Genomic DNA, 26,600 nt, shown 5'->3' on the forward strand with positions numbered 1-26,600 from the left:
CACAACCATTTATCTGATATGGTATAGGATCTCCTGCTTGAGCAAGGGGTTGGGCTACGGGACCTCCAAGGTCCCTTCCAACTCTTAGCAACTTAAGATGTGTGGATTTCAACTCCCAGAATTCCCCAGCCAGCATGTAGAGAAATTACACAGAGATAGATGGGAGGATGGATGGATGATGTTTGGGTGGAAGGAGGGAGATAGATGAGAGAGAGAGAGAGATTGGGTGGAGAGAGGGAGATAATATAGATAGATACAGTTGGAGATAGACAAGACAGGAATGGATAGATAGATAGATAGATAGATGGATAGATGGATGATAGAGATTGGGTGGAGGGAGGGAGATAGATAATAGATATAGATAGGTACAGCTGGAGATAGACAAGATAGGGATGGGTGGGTGGATGGATGGATAGATAGAAGATAGATAGATAGAGAGAGAGAGAGAGAGAGAGAGAGAGATTGGGTGGAGGGAGGGAGATAGATAATATAGATAGGTACAGCTGGAGATAGACAAGATAGGGATGGGTGGGTGGATGGATGGATGGAGAGAGAGAGAGAGAGAGAGAGAGAGAGAGAGAGAGAGAGAGAGATTGGGTGGAGGGAGGGAGATAGATAATATAGATAGGTACAGCTGGAGATAGACAAGATAGGGATGGGTGGGTGGATGGATAGATAGATAGATGATAGATAGATAGATAGATAGATAGATAGATAGATAGATAGATAGATAGATAGATAGATAGATAGATAGATAGAGATTGGGTGGAGGGAGGGAGATAGATAATAGATATAGATAGATACAGTTGGAGATAGACAAGACAGGGATGGATGGATAGATAGACAGATTCAACAAATTAAGCAGCCAGTCCTTTAGTTCCCCATCAAGAAATTCCTTGATTCCTTTAATGTTGGACTGAGATTTAAATCAGTCAATCAGCTGCTAACGAATGGCTGGGTACCGTTGTCTCCCAGCTCCGGATATTTTTGTGCAGACTCGTAACTTTCGGTTTATTCTTTCCAAGGTTTCCTCACTTGCTTTGGAGCGGAACGGTGCTGAAGACCATGCTCGACATCCTCCAGACCCTCTCCCTGTCTCTCAGCGCAGTAAGTGCTTCTCCAGCAGTCGCCAGGCAAATAAAATCGCAGCTGGCGTTGCTTAAAAAGAAAAAAGAAAAGGTATCTTTTCTTGCTGTCAGGAGTGAAATGGCAGCCTGCCGCTCTCGTAAAATTAAATAGCGTAAGAATTTTTTTTATTTTTATTTTATTTTTTTTGAACGATGGCACAATCACTCCCCCCCCCCCCGATTCATGCGAGCATCCCTAATTCCTCAATTAGGAAATTGGGTTTTCTCTTTGGGAATCGTTTCGGAATCACGTTGCTCTCAAGTCTCTGTTTCCTTTCTGTTTTAGGACATCCATAAGGACCAGCCGTATTACGACATTCCAGATGCCCCGTATAGAATTACTGTCCCCGATACCTACGAAGCCAGAGAGGTAAAAGGAATACAAATATTGTACAATATTTGACTGGATTTGCCTGTTATCTTAAGCCACGGTTTGCTTTGTTAAAATAACGGTTGGTTAGATTAACGGAATAGGCCGTGCCATGCCCTTTCTTTTATACACCGCAGGGGCAGGATGTTGAGGGGAAGAATGGTGTTCCCTATACTTTTCTCTTCCCCTTGTCCTATATTCCATTCTATGTGCAGAGGTAAACTATTTTACACGTATAATATCTGGGCTGAAGAAACCCACATGACCACTGAGTGGCAGAAAAGCCTAACGGTCTCTTCTTAAAAACCTCCAGGGATGGAGCGCCCACAATTTCTGGTGGCAAGCCGTTCCACTGGTTGATTGTCCTCACTGTCAGGAAGTTTCTCCTTAATTCCAGGTTGCTTCTCTCTTTGATTAGAATAGAATAAAGCTGGGAGGGACCTTGGAGGTCTTCTAGTCCAGCCCCCTGCTCAAGCAGGAGAACCTATACCATCTCAGACAAGTGACTGTCCAGTCTCTTCTTAAAAACCTCCAGGGATGGAGCGCCCACGATTTCTGGAGGCAAAGCTGTTCCACTGGTTGATTGTCCTCACTGTCAGGAAGTTCCTCCTTAATTCCAGGTTGCTTCTCTCTTTGATCAGCTTCCAACCATTGTTTCTCGACCTGCCCTCTGGTGCTCTGGTGAACAACCTGCCCCCCTCTGCCTTGTGGCAGCCCCTCAGATACTGGAGTACTGCTATCACGTCTCCCCTATTTCTTCTTTTCTTTAGACTGGCCAAACCCAAGTCCCGCAGCCCTTCTTTGTATGTTTTAGCCTCCAGGCCTTGGGTCGCCTTAGTTGCTCTTCTCTGCTCTTAGTTGCTTTGTTATACTTTTTCCAGTCAAGCACATGCATTGCATTACTAGCTGAGCTTGCCATATTTTTCCTCTTTCCAGAGCATCGTTAAAGATTTCGCCGCCCGGTGCGGCATGGTCCTCCAAGAAGCCATGAAATGGGCACCTTCCGTCACCAAATCTCACCTGCAGGTATAGCTTCCACGTCCTCCATTGTCTTTCAGATCACAAGGCATCTTGGAAGCTGGGGAGCCTGGCCAGGGGAAATCTGCAGAGCAGAGCAACACAAACACACACACACACACACACACACACACAGACCCACAGTCTCCACGGCACCAGCTTTTTCTGAATTGTGGTTCTCGACTTCCTTTTTTTCTTCCCAGGAATATTTGAACAAGCACCAGAACTGGGTATCAGGCTTGTCACAGCACACGGGGTTGGCTATGGCAACCGAGAGCATTCTCCACTTTGCAGGCTACAACAGGCAAAACACAACCCTGGGGGTGAGTTCTGTTCACTTGGGGTGGTTGTCCGGCTTATCATCTCCAAACCCTGTAGGAGCGGCTTGTGTACAGCCCCCAAAATGAAAGCCCCTGTTTGTAGGTCCACAGTCCTTGGTGGTCTCTGAGCTTGGTTGTTTTCTCTGACAGGTTTCACCACCCAATTGGGGAACATCATCAGTATGAGAAGGGAGGGGAGGAGGAGGAGGGGAACTGTGCGGTCCTTGGTGCTTTCTGAGTTTGGTTGTCTCTTTACAGATGTTTCATGACCCAACTAGGTAACCTTATCAGTGCTAGGAGGAGGAGGAAGACTGTGGGGTCTTTGGTGTTCTCTGAGCTTGGTTCTTTTCTTGCAGACATTTCATGACCCAATTAGGTAACCTTATCAGTGCAAGGAGGAGGAGGAGGAAGACTGTGGGGTCCTGGGTGTTCTCTGAGCTTGGTTGTTTTCTTGCAGACGTTTCATGACCCAACTAGGTAACAGTGCAAGAGAATGTGGGGTTTGCCTGCTGTTTTTATATGGCGCCTTACTCTGCCGCTGTTGGTGGGTTTGTGCTTCTCTCCTTGGTGGGAGGAAACCCAAGAGTTTTGGTAGGAAAAACAACCAAATTTCGTCTTGGTGGGAGAAAGCCATACCCAGTAGCCCTGATGATGTAACCTAGTTCGGTCATGAAACATCTGCAAGAAAACAACCAAGCTCGGAGAGCAGTCCACAGAGTGATGCCCAATAGGCAAAACCTGAACTTCCAAATGTTCAGTCATTTTCTTAGCCACTCTGCCACATTCTTTCTGGCGATAAGGGAGGGGATAAAGGACCAGGATTTAGTTTAGTTACAACAAGTCCCATCCGTTGCCGGCTTTCCCCGAGCATCCAAGTTCTCCCTCTATTCTCAAAAACTTAAAATTACGACGTGGTGTGTGTGTGTGTGTGTATGTGTGGTTGCTTCTAGGCCACTCAGTTAACCGAAAGGCCCGCCTGCGTGAAGAAAGATTACTCCAATTTCATGGCGTCCCTGAACCTGCGCAATCGCTACGCTGGAGAAGTGAGTAGCAGAGCTAGTCAAGAGTTCCACCCTTCTCAGTTTTCATGCCACATGGGGGGGTGTTTTAAAGGGACCCACTTTGGGTACACAAAACCTGCAAGCAAACCCATTGGAGAAAGCGTGCACAGTGCTTTCTAGCTGCTGTCTTTCAGATCTGGCTTATAGTTCTGAGATATTTATTTATTTAGCGCGTGGCCTAACAGACACGGACTTAGAACACATATTCGCCCTTCACCTAAATTAAAAACACAGTGAAATGCGAATGTTCAAAAGATCTATATTCAGATAGCAAATGTCTAGGCCAGCTAATCGTTCAAGCGCCGCTCCATTTCTCTGAAAAATAGTCAGCGATACTGGTCTGGAATATGCCCTCAGCTTAACAGCCCGTCGTGGTGTGATCTAACAGACCTGATATATTCTTCGTATCCTAATTTAATTTAACCTGGTGCAGTCTCACAACAACCGCAGCACCCCTTTGAAGGCCGTCGGCATTGACAAAAAATCCCCATCAGTCAATTGCAAAAGGCAGCTTCAAAGCTGACCTGCGGACACCTCTAACCCCATCAAACAGCCACATCTGCCTACGGAAAGGACTCAACAGCAGATAAAAATTGCAACTCCAGCCTGAACATCTGGTTGACTATGACCATGGCTGTTATAATCAATGTTGAATATCGATCAATCAATCAATCAGTGACTTCCCTGTTTTTTTGTTTTTGTTTTTTTCCTAATCAGGTTGCAGGGATGATCCACTACTGCCACGCCACAGGCCGAGCCTCGGACCTGAATAAACTCATGATCAAGCAACTCAGCAATGCCCTGGAAGCCAGCCAAGCAGAAAACTATACTCAGGCCATGTTTAAAATGACCGCGTTACTGATAAGCAGCAAAGGTAATAATGAAAAATCTTAATGGGTTTATACAGAGGGTTCCTTGACTTTCGACTACAACGGAGCCCAACGCTTCCATTGCTAAATGGAATTTTTACAAGTAACTCAAGGCAACAAAGATAGCTAACCATACCTTCTTCGACCTATTTTTCTCCATAACTACAACCCTGTGACCGATAGAGAGAATGGCCCGAGGTCTCCTACCTGGCTTTCATGCCCAAAGGCTGTGAGAGGGATCTCGGAGTCCTAGTGGACAATCCCTTAGATTCGAGCCAGCCATGTGCTGCAGCTGCCAAAAAAGCCAACCCAGTGCTGGGCTGCCTGTGAATCGAGATCACCTGAAGGGTTATAATACCACTTTACAACGCCTTGGTAAGGCCACACTTAGAATACGCCATCCAGTTTAGCTGGCTTTGACGGCTAAATTCCATGTTCTTTGTTTTGCTGAGACTTATTTACGGCACAATAAAGATACATGAAAAATACTGGATTTTTGTGTGTTGTTTTTTTTTTAAATTTTTCAGACACCGATTCCCAGCTCTTACATCACCTTTGCTGGGGCCCTCTGCGTATGTTCAACGAAATGGTCATGCAGACTGCCCTGGCTTGCTGGGAATGGCTGCTGGCTGCGAAGAACGGCATAGAAGTCCCCGTAAGTTATAAGCACGGCACTTTAACCCCTAGAACCAAGTGTTATTTTTTTTTAACAAGCTTCAAGACAGCTGCTGCAGTGATTTTGCTTCTCCTAGTTCATGAGAGAGATGGCTGGGGCTTGGCAAATGACCGTGGAGCAGAAATTTGGCCTGTTCTCCACCGAGCAGAAAGAAGCCGATCCTTTAGCTGCCTCCGAAGAAAGCCAACCCAAGCCGTGTCCGCCAGAGGTCACCCCGCATTACATCTGGATAGAAGCAAGTATTTTATTTATTTATTTTATTTATTCCCCCCTCTTTCCCCGCCCCAGAACAATCCTGTGAGGTGGGTTAGGGTGAGAGAAAGCGATTGGCCCAAAACAACCCAACTGGCTTTTGTGGCTAAGGGGGAGGACTAAAACTCACCGTCTCCTGGTGATTGGCCCAAAGTCACCCAGTTGGCTTTCATGCCTAAGGCGGGACTAGAGCTCACCGTCTCCTGGTGATTGGCCCAAAGTCACCCAGTTGGCTTTCATGCCTAAGGCGGGACTAGAGCTCACCGTCTCCTGGTGATTGGCCCATAATCAGCCAGCCAGCTTTCATATCAAAAGTGACACTAGAACTCACATTCTCCTGGTGATTGGCCCAAAGACACCCAGCTGGCTTTCATGCCAAAAGTGGCACTAGAACTCACAGTCTCCTGGGGATTGGCCCAAAGTCACCCAGCCAGCTTTCATACCTAAGGTAGGACTAAAACTCACAGCCTCCTACTTTCTAGTCTGGCGCCTTAACCACTAGATGAAACTAGATTAATAGTTATTGAGAAATACCACCTGCTTAGACAAACTTTCATCCCCTTTTTGAGTTGGTCACCACCATCGTGTGTGTGTGTGTGTGTGTGTGTGTGTGTAGGATCCCCCTCCTGCAGGAAATCAGCTTGTGGCAAACATTGGCTTGTTCGACAGACAGTTGTCTAATTTATGGCTTCCTATCCACAGTTCTTGGGGCAGAGATTTGAAATCGCCAAGTACTGCAGTTCTGACCAAGTGGAGATTTTTGCCAGCTTACTCCAGAGGTCCCTGTCTTTGAATATTGGCGGATCAAAGGGTAGCATGAATCGCCACGTGGCAGCCATCGGACCCCGTTTTAAGTAAGCAAGACGCTCAGGATTTCTTCGTTTATTTTTTTTCAAGAGGCGGGAGCAGGCGTGAAGAAGACCAAAGACAGTTTCGTTTTGAGCTTACCTGCCAGGTTCACACAGAACTGATTTTCCCCTGTTCATTTTTTTAAAGAAAATACAACATCTGCTATATTTATTCGTACTGTGCGACTTCACTGTTTTTCCAAGGAGATTAAAAGAAGGCTCTGGATGTTCTGCCCTTGTTCTTTTGCTCATCAAAAAAAAAAAGGGGGGGGAGCTCAGGATGCAACATCACTTGTCATTCTGCCATTTTCACTTTATATTGTACACCTGTCTTCCTTCCTATTTAACCCTTTTGAGCCTCCTGCCTAAAGATCCTGATGGAATTCTTTTGGACTCTTTCAGGCTCTTAACTCTGGGGCTGTCTCTGCTTCACGCTGATGTCATCCCAAATGCAACGATTCGCAATGTCTTGAGAGAGAAGATCTATTCCACGGCTTTTGATTACTTCAGGTATTGCCCTTCTTCTTCTTCTTCTTCTTCTTCTTCTTCTTCTTCTTCTTCTTCTTCTTCTTCTTCTTCTTCTTCTTCTTCTTCTTCTTCTTCTTCTTCTCCTCCTCCTCCTCCTCCTCCTCCTCCTCCTCCTCCTCCCCCCCCCTTAGAAGATTTGCAACTCTTGCTGGAAGTTCTATTTGTATGGCCATCCAATTCAACCAAGATGAGTTTGGCAGATTGCAAGAATTAAACAAAGCAACAGAACCTAACAAAAATGCAGAGAACCTACACAGAATCATGAAAGGATAAAAGGGCATCCCAAATAGTAATAGCGCCCTTGATTACAAAGACATAAAATCTTCTGGTTACATCAGAGATCAGGTGAGGAAGAAGCAGGGGAGTCCCAAAGCTGGTTCACAGGACACCCAAGAGACGATGACATGTTTTCTTGCCAAAATGTTGGTCCTATCATAAATGTTTTTGCCCTCCATTGAAGCTCTGCCCCCAAGTGTCCAACCCAAGGAGAGAAGAGGCTGCGTGAGGACATCATCATCCTCATCAAATTTTGGACAGCAATGTTCTCCGACAAGAAATATTTAACTGCCAGCCAGCTTGTGCCTCCAGGTATGTGTTTCATAGGTTCTGGTAGGAGAAGAGCCAGGTGAGCGGAGTTAAGCGAGTCATCAGCCTGGAGTTGTTACATTCCCACAAATGGCCTAAGTCCAAGCCCTTCTGAATTTGTTTGACCCTAGTTGTTTTAAACATTCAGTCGTGCCCGACTCTTGCTGACTTTATAGGCAAGAGCTCTCCATATAGAATGGAATGGAATGGAATAAGAGCAGAATGGAATTTAGAATAGAATGGAATGGAATAGAAATAGAATAGAAATAGAATAGAATAGAATAGAATAGAATAGAATACAATAGAATAGAATACAATAGAATAGAATACAATAGAATACAATAGAATACAATAGAATACAATAGAATACAATAGAATAAGGAATAGAATAGAATAGAATAGAATAATAGAATAGAATAGAATAGAATAGAATAGAATAGAATAGAATAGAATAGAATAGAATAGAATAGAATAGAATAGAAAATGTGGAATGGAATGGAATGGAATAGAGTCGAATAGAATAGAATAGAATAGAATAGAATAGAATAGAATAGAATAGAATAGAATAGAATAGAATAGAATAGAATAGAATAGAATAGAAAATGTGGAATGGAATGGAATGGAATGGAATGGAATAGAGTAGAATAGAATAGAATAGAATAGAATAGAATAGAATAGAATAGAATAGAATAGAATAGAATAGAATAGAATAGAATCTTTATTGTCACTTTAAATGTACACTAATCAGCATACGTTAAAACAAAATTTTGTCACATTCATCTCTCTCTCTAGCTGTTCATTCTTCTTCTTTGATTGCCTGGCGTTGATGCCAAAGGGATGTTTTCTTTACCTTTAGATAACCAAGACACCCGGAGCAATCTTGACGTCACCGTGGGCTCCCGACAGCAAGCCACCCAGGGATGGATCAACACCTATCCTTTGTCTAGTGGCATGTCGACCATCTCCAAAAAATCAGGTGTGTCTTGGCTTTGCCTTATGTACCGCTAAACTCCCCCACCCGTTTAATCCTCACAGCTAAATTTAGTTGCTTGCTCTCCAGGTGTCCACATCCATAACACCCATTGAAACATACTATATGCAACATAGGTACAGACCTACACCCTTACCTGTAAGCAACATGTAAATATTCATCACTGCCCACCTTGAATACATAACGGGAGGAGGAAGCTTGAGGGTTCACCAGGTTAATAGTGTATTCTTGCAAGCCGCCTGGAGTTGACCCACGGGGAGGTAAACCCTCAAATCCATTTAACCAATAAATAAACATGCGTTCTGTGTTGTCTTTCGAAGGAATGTCTAAGAAGACCAATCGGGGCACTCAGCTCCACAAATACTACATGAAAAGGAGAACTCTGCTGCTTTCACTTCTGGTAAGTCTCTTCTCCTAAGCCAAGGCCAGACCCAGTTGCTTGTAATTCGCAAAGCCTTGATTTTACAGCTACATACAGGTAGTCCTCGTCTTACAACAGTCCATTTACTGACCGTTCTAAGTGACAGTGGCGCTGAAGAAAAGGGGCTTCAGTCCCTTTTTCACACACAACGACCATTGCTGCCTCCCCGGGGTCACCGGATCGAAATTCAAGATGATTGGCAACTGACTCGCATTTATGACGGTTGCAGTTTCCCAGGGTCGTGTGATTCCCTCTCTCTTCCCCCCCTCACTTTTTGCGACCTTCTAAGCAGTGAAGTTAAAGGGGGAAGCCGGATCAACTTAGCAACCACTTTACTAATTTAAGAAATGCAATGGTTTCACTTAACAATTGGGACAAGACAGGAAAAGTTGTTAAAATGGGGCAAAACTCACTTAGCAACATAAATTTGAGGTTCAGTTGTGGTTGTAACTTGAGGAAGGGGAGACTGTTAAATGACAATGTATTACTTGATGTAATTTATTCCTTCCATCCTTTCTCTCTCTCTCTCTTTCTTTTGTCCTTCCTTCCTTCCCTCCTCTCTCTCTCTCTCTCTCTCTCTCTCTCTCTCTCTCTCTCTCTCTCTCTCTCTCTCTCTCTCTCTCTCTCCCTCTCCCTCTCCCTCTCCCTCTCCCTCTCCCTCTCCCTCTCCCTCTCCCTCCCCCTCCCACCCTCTCTCTCTTTCTTAGGCTACAGAGATTGAGCGCCTCATCACTTGGTATAATCCCCTTTCGTCTCCGGAACTGGAGCTGGACCAGACTGGAGAGAACAGTGTTGCAAACTGGCGGTCCAAATACATCAGTCTGAGTGAGAAGCAGTGGAAGGACAATGTGAACCTGGCCTGGAGCATCTCCCCTTACCTTGCGGTGCAGCTTCCCACCAGGTGAATCCCTGGCTCTTCGTTACAAAAATAGTAACTTTAGCAAATTAGTAACTTTAGCTTCCGGCGGTAGTATAGCCACAGCAGAACCCCAAAACTCTGTTGCTAAGCAAGACAGTTACTAAGTGAGCTTTTCCCCATTTTATGAACTTTTTTTGCCACAGTTCTTAAGCAAATCACTGCAGCTGTTAAGTTAGAAATAAGGTCGTTAAGTGAATCTGGCTCCCCCATTGACTTTGCTTGACAGAAGGTTGCAAAAGGGGATCGTGTGACCCCTGGGGACACGACAACTGTCGTAAATCCGAGCCAGTTGCCAAGCGCCTGAATCTTGATCACATGACCATAGGGATACGGCAATAGTCACGAGTGAGAAAGATGATCATAAGGTCACTTTTTTCAGTGCCATTGTGGCTTTGAATGGTCACTTATTGAACAGTTGTAAGTCGAGGACTACCTGTAGCTATTAACCCACAGGTCATAAGTTGAGAACTACCAGTTTGTCCCCTGTTGGTTCCTAGATTTAAGAACACAGAAGCAATTGGGATGGAGGTCACCCGTCTGGTTCGCTTGGACCCTGGAGCCGTGAGCGATGTGCCAGAAGCCATCAAGGTAGGCATTTGCAGATGATCCAGCTGTTGATCAGAACATCGATTCAGCTAATTGTTTCCAGAGATAAAATGATCGGTTTGGTTTGGCTTCAGTTAACCACAGTGGGTGGAGCCACTCATTGCTGCGGCTTGTCAATCAGAATACATGACTTACTACTAAACCTGCCCCAGGATTTCAAGATATCTGTCATGGTTCCGACAGATGAAACTCTTCAAAAGAACCTCGAGGCATTGTTCACCTTAAAGAATCTTTTATTCGAGTAGCAGAATATCGGCACTTACATAATCGAAGCCCAAAACTGAATTCCCCTCCGCTGGGCACCTAGTATCAAAGCACAATTCCCTCCTTCAATTAACGGTCCTAAATCACATTCCCCAATTAGCTTGAAGCGCGGGCTTCCTCTCCAGCTTTCCAGCCCACTAATTCTTTATCAGCTCTGGGTTCAGTAACCTTGATTCTCAGGCTAGGTTTAGTGTTGTCATGTCTAGCTGGACTCTCATTCAGATCCCGCCCCCCTCCCAGCATCATCTAACTGTAAAAGCGAAAGGGAAAAAGATGGCTACATTTCCATCTGTTGTCAATGCAAAAACATCTGAGGTTAGCTGTGTTGAGAATATCAGGATGAACCAGAAACTTTATGACTTTATACAGCGTGGGAGCCTAGCCCCCGTGGGAAATATTTCCCTTTTTTTTTAATAGTGTATACTGAAAGATTTTTACATAGATAATAAGACGTACATTCCGAGAAAAAGTTAGGGTAAATGTGAAAGAGAAGAGAAAGGGGGGGTGGAAGGAAACCGAAAAGGAAAAAAAGAGAGAGAGAAAATAACGGAAGAGAGGGGGGGAAAAAACACAAAAAGAAATATAAAAAATGCGGCTTCTCTCAGGAATTGCAAACACAATAATAATCAAACTTTCCCTCTTTAAGATCACATCACGACTTTCTTCTTTCTATAACCCGTTCTTTCTAAGCATCCGAACCGCAACTCACGAAACCGCAAAAAAATAAAAATTAAAAAAATTCTCAAGCTCCAAATGTGAACTTTGGCGGTTCATGGATGCGGGAGGCAATTTTTTTTGTCTCGACTTGGTTCTGATCAAGAAGCAGGTAGGGGGGGAAAAATTCCTTCATTTCCTAGTTAGATTTTCCAGTTTATTATTCCACAGTCTGGCCAATTTATTTATTTTATTTTTATTTTAATTCCATTTATATCCCTCCCTTCTCTGAAGACTCAGGGCGGCTTACAAGCTTAGCAGTATTTGAGGTTCATCCTGCTGCTAGCATCGGGGTTCACGTGTGTGCGCGCGTGTGTTTCCCCCATGCCCTCTTATTTTTCAGTATCTTGTTACTTGGCACACCATTGACGCTGATGCTCCGGAGTTGAGCCACATCCTGTGCTGGACCCCTACCGACCCACCGACGGGCCTGTCCTATTTCTCCAGCATGTACCCTCCTCATCCTTTGACGGCTCAGTATGGGGTGAAAGTGCTCCGGTCTTTCCCTCCGGTAAGTAAGACGTTTGCCGGTAGGATCTTAGAACCTCTTTGCGCTGACGTACTGTCGATCCTGGGCTCCTAAAGGACCCCTCTGCATTTTTCCCAACTTCAGTTTTGGTCTCCACGAGGTCAAAAAAGATGTTGAGACTCTGGAAAGAGGGCAGAGAAGAGCAACACGGATGATTTAGTGGACTGGAGGCTAAAACAGATGAAGGAATGGTTGCTGGAGTTGTGTGTACGCCTAGTTTAGAGAAAAGAAGGACTAGGGGTGACACGACAGTAATGTTCCATTGTTTGAGGGGCTGCCACAAAGATGACGGGGGGGTCAACCTGTTCTCCAAAGCACTTGAAGGAAGGCAAGACAAGAAGCAACGGATGGAAACTGACCAAAGAGAGAAGCAACCTGGAATTAAGGAGAAACTTCCTAACAGTGAGAACAATTAACCAGTGGAACAGCTTTGCCTCCAAAAGTTGTGAGTTTTCCATCGCTGGAGGTTTTCAAGAAAAGATTGGACAGCCATTTGTCTGAAATGGTCTAACCCGGGGTCTCCTGCTTGAGCAGGGAGCTGGACTAGATGACCTCCAAGGTCCCTTCCAGCTGCATTCTGATTAATCGCACCTGGTCAAAGAAAATATTCAGTTCAATTCAGTTCACTGTAAAGGTCGCAAAATTGGGCATCAAATCCTGGTCCAAAGTTGTGGTCGTAAATCAAGAGCTATCTGTAGTAGCAAAGGACAGGCGCAGCTTCCCTTTCCCACATCAAGAGGGTTAAAAGTCCGTTGGGTGTAGCTTACGTGGCGTTTTCTGCTCCAAAGTTTAGTCGAGAGTTCCTCGGAGGAGGAACGGTTGAGTTATCCCTGTCTTGGATTGAACCATTTGCCTGATAGTTGGAAGAGACAAGAAATTCCTGGAAAAGTAAGTAAAGAGCCTGTTAGGGAAAGGCCGAGGGTTCTAGTAGTAGCTTCGAACAGCTTACATCCTGTGACAATACAGGTAGTCCTCAACTTACAACTGTTCATTTAGTGACTGTTGAAAAAAGTGACCTAACGACCGTTTCCCACGCTTATCAACGCTTGTGGCATCCCCATGGCCACGTGATCACAATTCAGACACTTGGCAACTGACCCGTATTTATTACGGTTTCAGCATCCCGGGGTGTGTGTGTGTGTGTGTGTGTCACATGATCCCCTTTTGCGACCTTCCGACAAGCGAAGTCCACGGGGGAAGCCAGATTCACTTCACCACCGTGTGACTAAGTTAAGAACTGCAGTGATCCACGTAACTCTGGCAAGGAAAGTCTGGAAAGGGGAGTAAAATTCACTTAACAAAAGTCTCACTTAGCCAGAGAACTTTGGGGCTCAAGTTGTCGTAAGTCGAGGATTGCCCGTACCTGTAATACCATCGAACAACCGCATCTGCCTATCCCAGGTCCTTGAGAACGACGTGATAGGTGGACAGAAATGCCAGCTCCAATCTAAACATCTGGTTGTGCGAAGAACCATAATGTATTGCCACTGACATTGACATATTCACCACCAGTCAATTGCAAAAGGCAGCTTTACCTGGGACAGCTGACGTCCTGCGACGAGACCTTTAACCCCACGCAACCTCCACATCTGTCCATCCCAGGTCCCTGGCAAGGACTTGATAGATGGGCATAAATGCCAAGTCCATTCTACAGATCTGGCTGACTCTGCCAGCTGCAAATACAAGCAATGACAAGGGCAGCAATAATCACAACAGTAGATGTTTCACAGCCTCGTGACTTTCGGAGGCACACTGAATATCCCTCTACATTTTTTGCATTTCGTTTATGATAATACAAAAAAATAAATAAATACAGCTCTTTGCCTGTTAATGATGGAGGGAAAGGCTCTTGAAGGCAGAATGTCGGTGCTTGGAAAGAAAAAAAGAAATCCTAATTTCTTTTTTCCTTCTTCTCCCTCCCTCCCTCCACCCCCCCCCCCACCCCCCAGGATGCTATTCTGTTTTACATTCCGCAGATTGTTCAGGCTCTTCGATACGACAAGGTAAGGGCAGATAAAGACGGCAAATCTTTGGTTAAGGGATGTCCTCAATCAGATGAGTTTAGGGCGATCCAGTATCTGTGGGCCACCCGGTCCTTTTTCACTGAAAGGTGCTGTGGATTGAACTTTAGACCCTTTCCATACAATCCTTGCATTCGGGTTCTTTGGCATGCAGTAAATGTTCAGGTTATGCCATTTGGATGGATGGATGGATGGATGGATGGATGGATGGATGGATGGATGGATGGATAGATAAGACATATAAATGAAAAGAGATGGATGGATGGATGGATGGATGGATGGATGGATGGATGGATGATGGATGGATGGAGAGATAAGACATATAAATGAAAAGATATAGATAGATAGATAGATAGATAGATAGATAGATAGATAGATAGATAGATAGATAGATGGAGAGATAAGACATAAATGAAAAGAGATAGATAGATAGATGATAGATAGATAGATAGATAGATAGATAGATAGATAGATAGATAGATAGATAGATTAGATAGATAGATTAGATAGATAGATAGAGGAAAAAGAATAAAAGAAAAAATATGGATGGATGGAGAGTCCATGGAAATAGGGTTGGGGACCACTGCATTAGGGCATCTAGGCTTCTCTGTCTCAACATGTTCCTGGTCAGAGCCGTGCTTAGAAGAAGACCCACCCTGTTGTATTTTCACAGATGGGCTACGTCAGGGAGTACATCCTCTGGGCAGCTTCCAAGTCCCAGCTGCTGGCTCACCAATTCATTTGGAATATGAAGACAAACATCTACCTGGATGAAGAGGGACACCAGAAAGACCGTGAGTGGACCATTGCTTGGAGACGTTGGGCGATGGGTTTCTTGAGCAGCTATCCCTGGACTTTGCCCCAAATTCCTGCTTTCTTATTAGCTAATAAAATCTGCAAGAAAACCACCCAGCTCAGAGAGCTTCCAGGGACCCCACAGTCCTCCTCCTCCTCCCCCCCCCCACAAACCCCCCTCCCTTCTAGCACTGATGATGTTACCTAGTTCGGGTCATGAAGCGTCTGCAAAAAAAACCACCAAGCTCAAGAGAGCACCAAAGGACCCCACAAACTTCACCCTCCTTCTCCTGCTTGTTCTTTCACGTAGCTGACATTGGGGAACTGCTGGAACAGTTGGTTGAAGAAATAACTGGTTCGCTGTCTGGCCCAGCAAAGGAGTTTTACCAACGGGAATTTGATTTCTTCAACAAAATCACCAACGTTTCAGCCATCATCAAGTGAGTACAAAGGCAGAGTCAGAGAAAAGCCTTGTTCTTCCCTTCCAGTGAAATGTGCCTTATAAACCAAACCCAAGTTACAGGGTATATAAGGTTTCCTGCCTGAGCAGGGGGTTGGACTAGATGACCTCCAAGGTCCCTTCCAACTTTATTATTATTATTATTCGTTAAACATGAAACTCAGTCAACTGAACATTCAAATTGACTGGCGCTGATGGTTGACACGGGCTGCTGCCAGCATCCTAGGCATCAACCAGGTACCTCCTTAAAATATAAGACGTTCTGAGTAGCGCAGTTTTTTTGTAGCTTTGCTGGAGTTATTGCAGGAATTTCTTGATGTATTTTGCAAAGTTTGGGGACATAGTTCCATTATTGTTGTTGTTATTATTATAAGTTGCCTTGCGGATCAAGAATTCACAATTCAAATACCCCAATGTGTTGTGGTTTTTTTGCCCCCTGTAGGCCTTACCCTAAAGGCGAAGAGCGAAAAAAGGCTTGCTTGAGCGCTTTATCTGAAGTGAAAGTGCAACCTGGTAAGAAATGAACAATTAGAGGTAATCCTCCACTTGAGGACCACAATTTTATCTTGCTAAGGGGGACAGTTGTTAAGTGACTTCTGCCCCGTTTTTACGACCTGTCTTGCCACACAGTTGCTAAGAGAACCACCGCAGTTGTTCAGTTAGTAACAACGGTTGTTAAGGGAGTTCAGCTTCCCCCGTTGACTTCGCTTGTCAGAAGGTCGCCAAAGGGGATCACGTCACACACACACAAACACAAACATACACCGGACAACGCAACCCGTCATAAATAGGAGTTAGTTGCCAAGCATCCAGATTTTGACCACCTGACCATGGGGGGATGCTGCAACAGGTTGTTAAGCGTGAAAAGGGGTCATAAGTCATTTTTCCCAGCGCCGCTGTAACTTCGAAGCGTCACTAAATGAACAGTTGTAAGTTGAGGCCTCCTTGCAAAGAGGAAAAGTCTTTTCTGCTGTCTTCCCTGACTCGTCCTGCTAGCTCAGGGGTCTTCCAACTTTGCTTGTCAGAAGGTCGCCTGGCTGAGGAATTCTGGGAGTTGAAGTCCACAAGTTTGAAGACCCCTGACATAATGTGAGAGGAAAATGATGCTAACTCAGAAAGAGCTAAACTGCTGTTTCTCAACCTCGGCCAGTTTAAGAGGTGTGGACTTCAACTCCCAGAATTTCTTAGCCAGTGTGCTTAGCTGACGAATTCTGGGAGTTGAAGTCCACAAGTCATCAAAGGGCCAACTTGGAAGACCCCTATGCTAGCTCAACCACTTTTCCCCAAGGATTCTCTTCTCCCCTTCCCAATAGGGTGCTATTTACCAAGCAATCCAGAAGCCATTGTTTTGGATATTGACTACAAGTCGGGAACGCCGATGCAAAGGTATGGCCTTCTGGCGCTCTTTTCCAGCTTGGTTTTCCTTCAGTGAAAAAAATAATAAAATAAAATAGGAATTACCAGTTAATGGCTCCTGACGCGTTTGTGCTTCCTTCCAGCGCTGCCAAAGCCCCTTACTTGGCCAAGTTCAAGGTGAAGAGGTGTGGAGTGAGTGAACTTGAAAAAGAAGGTTAGTGCAGCGGACCCCGTTCATGACGTGAACCAAAATATTTGAGGAGCTTGGCTTGGGCTGAAGCTCAAATACTTTGGCCCTCAACTGTGAAGAGGGGATGGGCTCTTGTGGGTGGTTCTTGTGGTCCCTTCCAGCACTTTGTCGTCGTTCAGTCTCTTAAGTTGTGTCTGACTCTTAGTGGCCCCATGAACTACAACATGCCAGCCCCCCCCCCCCATGTCCTCCAGTGTCTCTGGGAGTGTGCTTAAGTCCATGTTCATGGATTTGTGTTGATGACACTGTCACCTGACTGAGATGGTATGGTTCTGCTTGAGCAGGGGGCTGGACTAGAAGACCTCCAAGGTCATTTCCAGCTATTCTATTCTATTCTATTCTATTCTATTCTATTCTATTCTATTCTATTGCATTGCATTGCATTGCATTGCATTGCATTACCTGTTCTATTCTGGTCTAGTCTAGTCTAGTCTATTCTTATTCTTATTCTACTGCATTGCATTGCATTGCCTATTCTATTCTATTCTATTACATTACATTACATTACATTACATTACATATTCTATTCTATTCCATATTTTCTTTATCCTATCCTATGCTATGCTATCCTATCCTATCCTATCCTATCCTATCCTATTCCCATAATTCTCTATTCTATTCTATTCTATTCTATTCTATTCTATTCTATTCTATTCTATTCTATTCTATTCTATTCTATTCTATTCTATTCTATTCTATTCTATTCTATTCTATTCTATTCTATTCTATTGGAAATGTTCCTATAACATAAAAAACATAATGGAAACGGAGGGGAAAAGTCTCCAAAGAGTTCTACAAAACATTTAAAGCCCCTTTGGCAATGTTAACATAGAGACATCCAACCTCAAACCCCTTGAGCTGTTCCACACTTGGGACCACATCACAGAAAAGGCAGAGAATTAACTGCTGGCTATAGTCACCTAAAGGACATCTCTTAGGTGTTATCATTTGGAACGTCACTTCTTCACAAACACCCCACCCCACCCTTCTAGGCCTGCGTTGTCGTTCAGACTCCATAGACGAATGCGGAGAAGACGGGAGGGAGAGTAAGAAGATTTGCTGGCAGGCCGCCATCTTTAAAGTGGGCGATGACTGCAGGCAGGTAAGAAAGCGTCTGGGTTGTCTTCTTGAGTCACCTGCGGATGCGGACAATTTTCAGCAGTCCTTGTTGCGATGAGGGATCCTGGGAGCTCCTTGAGCTGGCTTGTTTTCTTGCAGACGTCATCAGGGCTAGAAGGGAGTGGAATTTATGGAAAAGGAGGGAGGGAGGGAGGGAGGGAGGGAGGAAGGAAGGAAGGAAGGAAGGAAGGAAGGAAGGAAGGAAGGAAGGAAGGAAGGAAAAGAAAAGGACTATGGGGTCCTGGCTGTTCTCTGAGCTTCCTTGTTTTCTTGCAGATGTTTCATTACCCAAACTAGGTAACCTCCTCATGGCTAGAAGGGAGTGGAATTTATGGAGAGGAGGAGGGAGGGAGGGAAGGAAAGGAAAGGAAGGAAGGAAGGGAGGGAGGAAGGAAGGAAGGAAGGACTATGGGGTCCTAGGTACTCTCTGAGCTTCCTTGTTTTCTTGAAGATGTTTCATTACCCAAACTAGGTAACATCATCTGTGCTAGAAAGGTTTTGGGGGTGGGGGAGTGAGGAGAAGGAGAAGGACTGGGGGGGGGCATTCCTTGTTGCTCTCAGGGCTTGCTTGTTTTCTTGAAGACGTTTCTTGACCCAAACTAGGTAACATCATCAATCCTGCTGTCGTCGCTGCTGCTGCTGCTGCTGCTACCTAGCTTGGCTCATGAAACATCTGCAAGAAAACCAGCCAGCTCAAGGAGTACCCAAGGACCGCTCATATCAACCCTGAGCTACAAATATTCTCCTTCATCGATCACTGTTGCTCATAATATTTGAAACACACACACACACCCTTCAATCCTGGGTTTTGTTTTGTGTTTTTGGTGCTGGACAGGACATGTTGGCCTTGCAGATCATCGATCTCTTCAAGAACATATTTCAGCTGGTGGGCCTTGACCTCTACGTCTTTCCCTACCGGGTTGTGGCTACCGCTCCTGGGGTGAGTGCCTAAGAAGAGCGAGACTTTTAGCAGCCCTCACGGTACAGTTTTGTTTTGTGCAGAGATGCCCAATGGATAAAGCAGATTTAATTTCTAAACAGCACGGACACACACACACACCCCAAGCATGTACACTCAACACCGTAAATTGAATATTGAAAGTGCAAGTACTTTTTTAAAAAACCTACCTTGCTCTAAAATTAAATCTCTCCTGCAGGTAGTCCTCCACCACAGTCGAGGCCAGAATTTTATCTTGCGAAGGGAGACATTTGTCCAGAGAGTTTTGTCCCATTTTACGACCTTCCCTGCCACATTTGTTCAGGGAATCCCTGCAAACATTCAGTTAACAAGACGGTTGTTAAATGAATCTGGCTTCCCCCACTGTCTTTGCTTGTCGGAAGGTCGCCAAAGGGGATCGCGCGACCCCAGGATGCTGCGACCGTCCTAAATATGAGCTAGTTGTCTAGCATCCGAATTTTGATCACGGGACTTGGGGATGCTGCCAAGGTTGTAAGTGTGAAAAACGGTCCTACGTCACTTTTTTCCGGTGGTGTTGTAACTTTGAACGGTCACTAAACGAACTGTTGTAAGTTGAGGACTACAGGCGTTTTCTCTTTTGTGAGTTTCTTGCCGTTTTTCAATTGTCGATGAATTTTCCAACTAACGTCCTTTCGGCGTCTATGCTTTTATAAACTTTTTAAAAGTGTTTGCACTTGAAATATTATATTTACAGGGTTGGTTATACATACCCAGGGTCCACGTTGCCTAGAAGTTAAATTTGCTTAGTCTGTCTATTATTTCCATATATACATGAGCGCGTGCACGGACACACACACACACACACACACACACACACACATACTGTAATAATGCAGTGCAGATCATCTTATTAAGCAGTTTGAGACCGAAGCTGTTCTCCCATTGCCAGTACTTTGATGTGCTATGTAGTCCTTTTTTTTAATGTTAACTCAATGGTGGATGAAACGTTAAATCATTTTTTGATAGTTGCAAGAGAGGAGGAAGATACGCCCGCTTTCCCAAGAGTAAGCTATTAAGTCAGCAGCCTTGAAAGTGTCTCAGAACAAAACCATTTTGGGACTCTGACCTGACTTCACAGGGAAGTCGTGTCAGAAAAGGAAGGCAGTTTGGGCCCTACAAGGCCTGTTCTGTCATTCCTCAGCCATTCCTATTTCTCCATCGCTCTTCCGTTTGTTTTCCCCAAAAAAGCTCTATGATAAAAATGAGATGTAGAATCATGGGGCTGGAGGTCTTCTAGTCCAACCCCCCCCCTCCCCCCCGCTCAAGACAGGAGTCATCCCGTCCCAGTAAAAGGGTGGTTCCGTCTCTTGCAAAACTTCCAGTGTATTTTGCATTTCCAGCTGAGCATACGTGTGACCAATCAGGTGTTTTTGTGCCTGAGTTCTCCTGTTCTTTCATTTCCCTTCTTTCTCTTAGTGTGGAGTCATCGAATGCATTCCGGATTGTACTTCCCGAGATCAGCTGGGCAGGCAGACCGACTTTGGGATGTACGATTACTTTACCAGGCAGTACGGAGATGAATCAACCCTGGCCTTCCAGAAGGTAGTTTGCGTGACTCTTACCGATCGAAGAGAATAGAGCTCAGGGTTTAACTGTGGGGTCCTTGGTGCTCAGGGACGCGGTGGCTCAGTGGGTTAGGATGCTGAGCTTGTCTATCAGATGGTCGGCAGTTTGGCGGGTCGAATCCCGAGTGCTGCATAACAGAGTGAGCGCCTGTTACTCGTCCCAGCTTCTGCCAACCTAGCAGTTCGAAAGCATGTAAAAATGCAAGTAGAAAAATAGGGACCATTCCGGTGGGAAGGTAACAGTGTTCTGTGCACCTTTGGCATCTAGTCATGCTGGCCACATGACCACAGAGACGTCCTCGGACAAGCGCTGGCTCTTCGGCTTTGAAACGGTGACGAGCACCGGCCCCTAGAGTCGGAAACGACTAGCACGCATGTGCGGGGGAACCTTTACCTTTACCTTTGGTGCTCTCTGAGCTTGGTGGCTTTCTTGCAGACGTTTCATGACCTTACTAGGTAACATCATCTGTGCTAGAAGGGAGGGGGGATCATGGAGAAAAAGAGAAGGGGAGGAGAAGGAGGAGGGCCGGAGAAAGAGAAGAGGAAAAGGGGGAAGGAGAACTGTGAGATTCTTAGGACTCTCTGAGCTTGGTTGTTTTCTTGCAGGCAATCCATGACCCATCTAGGTAACATCCTCAATGCTAGAAGGGAGTGGGGATTGTCTTTCAGTGTGTGTGTGTGTTTCCAAACTCTCTCTAATGGTCCCTTGATTTGACTCCGAAGAGAATTGGAGGAAAGCTTTTATTGACAAGCCCCTAAATGAAGAACTAGAAAAAAGGCCATCCTCGCCTTCATTTGCTGTACAATAATGAGCAGGTTGAGCATTCCTTAACAGTGAATAATCTAGTGATGCCAAGCACAAAAATTGTGTATTTTTAGGAATAAAGTCAACTCAAATAAGTCTACCAAGTGAGGCAATTAGATTCCTTTATTCCTCTCCTGAAAAGTAGTCGTTGGTCTTCAGTCCGCCCCCACCCCTATGAAAATGCTCCTGTTGTAGATGTTCAACTTTGGCCTCCTGTGGGCCCATGACGCAAACCCTAACTCTTCCTTCTCAATATTGCCAATGTCATCTCACTCTTGCAGGCCCGCTACAACTTTATCCGCAGTATGGCTGCTTATAGTCTTCTGCTGTTCCTCTTGCAAATTAAAGACAGACACAATGGCAACATCATGCTGGACAAACATGGACATCTCATTCATATTGGTTAGTTTATCCTTTGGGAGCTTTTGTTTTGTGGGATCACCCTTTTATCTGGAGGAAGCATGTCTTCTCCAGAAGGACGTTGTCCTTCAATGGGCAGAAGCTTGTTTGCACTTGGGATGGACCACCTCCTGGGACAACAGAACCGTGGTCCAGTTCTAAAGGCTCTGCCTTTTGGGCCAGCTCCTCCAAGTCGCTCTTTGATTGTCTGTGGAGTTCTCACTCATGGTTGCGCCCAAAGAGTGCTTTTTTTAAAGGACTTTGCTTTGTGTTTTTCCTCGAAAAGTTTCACTTCTCATCCAAGAAGCTTCTTCAGTTCTGACTAAATGGTGGGGAATGAAAGGATTTATATCCTTTGCAGTCGTCTGGTCATTAGTACTCTTTCTGAGAGTTGTTTGAGGCCACTTGGAGGTTTACCTCCGCCCTCGGGGTCACCCGAATCAGGGTGCAATTGGTTGTGGAGCCTCCTTGGGACCGCTGAAAGGATTGTGGGGTACCCAGGAGAGAGGTGGTGTCGTACCCCTTCCCCTCCGTTGAGGGTGGGCTGTCCAGTTTTCATCCAGATGGCCTCTGACCCCTCTTTCAAACCAGGGGTTTCCGTCCAGAATGTGGACTTTGCTCTCCTCAAAAGAGTGACCTTTATCTTTCAAGTAGCGGTGATCGGATTTCAGAGATCTAGATTAAAAACAGCTCCTCCTCCTTGGCAGATTTTGGATTCATGTTCGAAAGTTCTCCCGGCGGAAACCTGGGTTGGGAGCCGGACATCAAGCTGACGGATGAGATGGTCATGATCATGGGTGGCAAGATGGAAGCCACGCCCTTCAGGTGGTTCATGGAGATGTGTGTCAGGGGCTACCTGGCAGTCAGGTGAGGAGGCTTCTTCTGCTTGGGTTCCTTTGCCTTGAGCCCCCTTTTTCCCCCCCAAACTCTCTTGCAAGAGAGCAATTTAGGCAGAGGGAAGAAAACGCACACAGGTGGTTCCCGGCTTACGAAATCCACGAGCCCCAAATTTCCATTGCTAAGTAAGGCAGTTGTAAAGGAAGTTTTGCCCCATGTGCAACGGTCTCATCCTATCCTAAATATGTAAACCTCCTGCCGATGGATGAGGCCCCACTAAGCCTTCCCTTCTCTTTCTCTCCTTTCAGGCCTTACATGGATGCGGTCGTGTCTTTGGTTACTCTGATGTTGGACACAGGATTGCCCTGTTTTCGGGGACAGACCATCAAACTCTTGAAGTAAGTGGGCTGCACCGATTGGCCAAGAGCAGAAACGAGGCGTGGACCTTCTTTAAGCTAAGCAAGGGAATTCTGGGAGTTGACGTCCAGACCTCTTAAAGTGGCTAAGGTTGAGAAACACTCGTATAATGGCGTTAACCATTAGAACTTGGTGAGAACAGGGAGGGCTTCGCAGCCCTAGATTCTCAGATTATGCCCCGCCGACTGAAGAGCCTTTGCAAAAACATCAGCCACCAAAGTTGCCCACAGGCTTGTGGGGAAATGTGGCAGAGTCAGGACTTCCGCCGAACAGTCTTTTGATCTCAGTCTCCTCCTCCTCCTCCTCCTCCTCCTCCTCCTCCTCCTCCTCCTCCTGTTTTCTCAAACAGGAACAGGTTCAGCCCCAACATGACGGAGCGAGAAGCTGCAAACTTCATCATGAAGATCATTCAGAATTGCTTCCTCAGCAACAGGTAAGCCTGCTTCTCCTCGACTGTCCCGTCAATGGCACAGCAACCAAGGAGAGGCAGGGAGAATTGTACCTTCAGACCTACAAGATCCTCCCAAAGGGAGGTCTACAACAAGTAGGTTTTTAGATCAGCTAGATCTGAGGCCCGTCCAGTTTACCCCATGGGGACCACCTCAATCTGCGAGTATAGGTAGCCCTCCGCTTACGGCCGCAGTCGAGGCCAAAATTTCCGTCGTGAAGCGAGACAGTTGTTAGCTGACTTTTGCCCCCTTTTAGGTTTTTTTTTTAAAGTGAATCTGACTCCCCCGTCAACTTGGCTCGTCGGAAGGTCGCAAAAGGGGGATCACCTGACCCGCCCCCCCTCTCGGGACGCTGCAACCGTGATAAATGCGAGTCAGTTGCCTAGTGTCTGAATTTTGATACATGACCCTGGGGATGCCACAACGGTTGTTAAGTATGAAAAGGGGATTCTTTTCCTCAGTGCCGTTGTAAGTTTGAATGGTCACTAAACAAACGCAGCCGTTCGCTGAATGACCGTTTGAACCTACGAGGGCAATGAAAGAAGTGGGCTACCTTTTATGTCCGGTGCAAGAGAGCAGGAAGCAAGGTAGCTCTCTTCAAGAATTTGAGCTATTCATGGTCAAGGCCAGGGGTAGGCAACCTTGGCTCTTTTATGACTCGTGGACTTCAACTCCCAGAATTCCTGAGTCAGCCATGCTGAGGGGAAAGGGAGAGGTTTCCATGCTGAGCCATGCCAGCTCAGGAATTCTGGGAGTTGAAGTCCACGAGTCATAAAAAGAGCCAAGATTGCCTACCCCTGGTCAAGGCAAACCGGCGGTAGGGAAGAGTCAACGGAAGTCAAGGTGGGCAGGAGTTCAATCTCTTGTGAGAGCGAAGGGATTCAAGACCGATAACATGCTTGACCCCCTCCCTCGGGCTCATGCCTGCTTGTCTCCTACAGTATATTTCTAATCAATCCATGACTCATTGCCACAGGAAACCTTCATCCAGAATAGCACCTGACCGCAAAGCTTGTCTGTTTCTCGCATCCCTGAAGAAAATGAATTACATCCCAAGAGATACATCTCTGAAAAAGCCTAATTTTTTGCCTGCCTTTCTTTCTTTCTTTCTTTCTTTCTTTCTTTCTTTCTTTCTTTCTTTCTTTCTTTCTTTCTTTCTTTCTTTCTTTCCTTCTTCTTCTTCTTTTTAGGAGCAAGACCTACGATATGATCCAGTACTACCAAAACGATATCCCGTACTAAAACGGGGGAGAAACACCACGGTCTCCCAGCCTGAAAATGTGAATTTCTGAGATCGCCGTCTCCTGCCCTCGAAGCAGCCCTGTGTGTGTGTGTGTTTGTGCGCGCGCACGTTTGCATGTCAACCTGGGTGTCCATGTGGTAGCAGACATGGCAACAATCAGCCAACCCCCTTAGCTCCTGCCTTTTGTCTTTGCTGGGATCTTCCCGGGTGTATCCGTGATCTAAAAATTAGCCGCAGTCGTAGACTCCAAAAATCCTGTTTGCGCTTCTGAAGAATGGGCAAATTGGAAACCTTTTGACAGATGTCAAGCAAAGATAGGGCACCCTTGTCTCCAGGCAAGTCTTTAACACGGATGTTCTAGAGAATCTGGGGCACTCTAGAATTATAGTTCAGAAAGTGGTTGAAGAAAGATTGCTCTGGCCTATGCTGTAGAAATTGTAAGGATAATCATTTTGCACTGGTGGGTGTGAATAGCTTCTATTTTGCACTGTAAACCTCCTTTGTCCTTGGTCAGTATTTCTTACTTTTAGGAAGAATGTATCCCGCCCACCCCTCTTTGTGCGGTTTTAAAGAGAGATGCTCTACTGAGGAGAGATTATATTTAATCTTTAAAACAAAACAAAAAAAACAGAATAAAGGTCTTAGGATATTTTCTGCACCAGTTTTTTTTTAAAAAAAGTCTTAAAACCAATCACCCTCATTAACCTCCAGGAAAATTCCAATCAGTGCCTGAAGACGCTGCCAGAGGTAACGGAAAGGATCATTTATAGGTGTTTCCAAGTCCTAATTCTCACCAATAAATTCTATAAAGGAGATTACGTCAGAGGTTTTAATCAGACATTCAATTTTATTCTGCTTATTTCCCAAAAGTAGGCAGATGGAAGGATCTCCTTTTTTCCCCGCACCCAGCTTAACCTCAATGCTATCATTTATTAAACAGTAATTTATGTAAAATAGGGGCACATGGGAGGAGCTAGATGCAAAATGGCAGGTTGCAGGCAGAGCCAATAGCCCGTGTGGTTTTTGCAAAAGCTGTCTCGGAAGGAGAATTCCTATCAAGAAATACAATGCTTCATTGAGCGGCTAAAAAAGTTTCCCCTAACGGCGGTAAATTACGGAGAACTCTTCCCATCAGATTCATCAGCCAGTTTTGGCCCAGAGGGACCTGCGATGGCCTTAACAAAATTACAGTACAATTAGTGGAATTTAAAATGTCCAGCAGATCATTATGTTGATTAAATTGGATTCAATCAAGGGTTGTTTTTTGATGAAAAGAAGCGCTATTTTTGGTAGCTCCACCCACGTGGGGAACTTAAGCTCCGTCTTGGCCTTTGAGGGTCAAGCTTGACCTTCTGTACGAAGAAAATCTGGCGCCAAGATCTCGCGGTGCTCAGCGGCAAAGGGAGTGAGGAAGTCCATCACACCCAAAGAGCATTTTGGCAGTGGAAGAGAGCTTGTAGGGTCTTTTCAGAGTCAAAATGGAAAAACCCTTTCAAGATACATTTCTCCCTTGAGCCTTTACTCAAAAGCCGAGTCCTCAATTTTCAGGTCCAGCACTTGTTGTTTTAGAAATATGTAATTCTTGCTTTCAAGAATTACAGACCAGGGCTACAATTGCACTGGAATTAACGATTGCCGCGAAGCAAACCTGCTGGAATCCGGTCCAGAGACGTGCACAGCCCTAATGATGTGGCTGTTGTTCACTCAAACTCTCAAAAGACCTCTGAAAACCAGCAGAGGAACAAACAAAGCAAATCGCTTGAATTTTCTATCTCCTGGTCACGGCTGATTATATTTGGGATAATGGC

The 26,600-nt window shown here is 45.4% G+C and overlaps 1 protein-coding gene across 3 annotated transcripts in view; it reads left to right on the plus strand.

The window, feature by feature from the left end:
• Window positions 1-26,046, plus strand: part of PI4KA (phosphatidylinositol 4-kinase alpha) — a 59,706-nt gene extending 33,660 nt beyond the window's left edge. For 2 of the 3 annotated variants that reach the window (XM_083373218.1, XM_083373219.1), the window contains exons 26-55: window positions 1,026-1,107; window positions 1,414-1,497; window positions 2,434-2,523; window positions 2,718-2,837; window positions 3,785-3,877; window positions 4,613-4,769; window positions 5,292-5,419; window positions 5,517-5,675; window positions 6,395-6,546; window positions 6,943-7,050; window positions 7,529-7,656; window positions 8,510-8,629; window positions 8,965-9,044; window positions 9,773-9,966; window positions 10,482-10,572; window positions 11,912-12,079; window positions 14,047-14,100; window positions 14,792-14,912; window positions 15,224-15,353; window positions 15,816-15,886; window positions 16,687-16,759; window positions 16,873-16,943; window positions 17,972-18,081; window positions 18,934-19,038; window positions 20,494-20,619; window positions 21,729-21,849; window positions 22,554-22,713; window positions 22,992-23,081; window positions 23,450-23,533; window positions 24,740-26,046. In XM_083373218.1, coding sequence (XP_083229344.1) covers window positions 1,026-1,107; window positions 1,414-1,497; window positions 2,434-2,523; window positions 2,718-2,837; window positions 3,785-3,877; window positions 4,613-4,769; window positions 5,292-5,419; window positions 5,517-5,675; window positions 6,395-6,546; window positions 6,943-7,050; window positions 7,529-7,656; window positions 8,510-8,629; window positions 8,965-9,044; window positions 9,773-9,966; window positions 10,482-10,572; window positions 11,912-12,079; window positions 14,047-14,100; window positions 14,792-14,912; window positions 15,224-15,353; window positions 15,816-15,886; window positions 16,687-16,759; window positions 16,873-16,943; window positions 17,972-18,081; window positions 18,934-19,038; window positions 20,494-20,619; window positions 21,729-21,849; window positions 22,554-22,713; window positions 22,992-23,081; window positions 23,450-23,533; window positions 24,740-24,791 — 3,322 coding nt within the window. In that variant the 3' untranslated portion in view covers window positions 24,792-26,046. The other variant, XM_083373220.1, reaches the window with a different exon arrangement.
• Window positions 26,047-26,600: the final 554 nt, after the last annotated feature.

The sequence above is a fragment of the Vipera ursinii genome (genome assembly GCF_947247035.1).
Source record: "Vipera ursinii genome assembly, chromosome: 14".
NCBI classification, from domain to species: Eukaryota; Metazoa; Chordata; class Lepidosauria; order Squamata; family Viperidae; genus Vipera; species Vipera ursinii.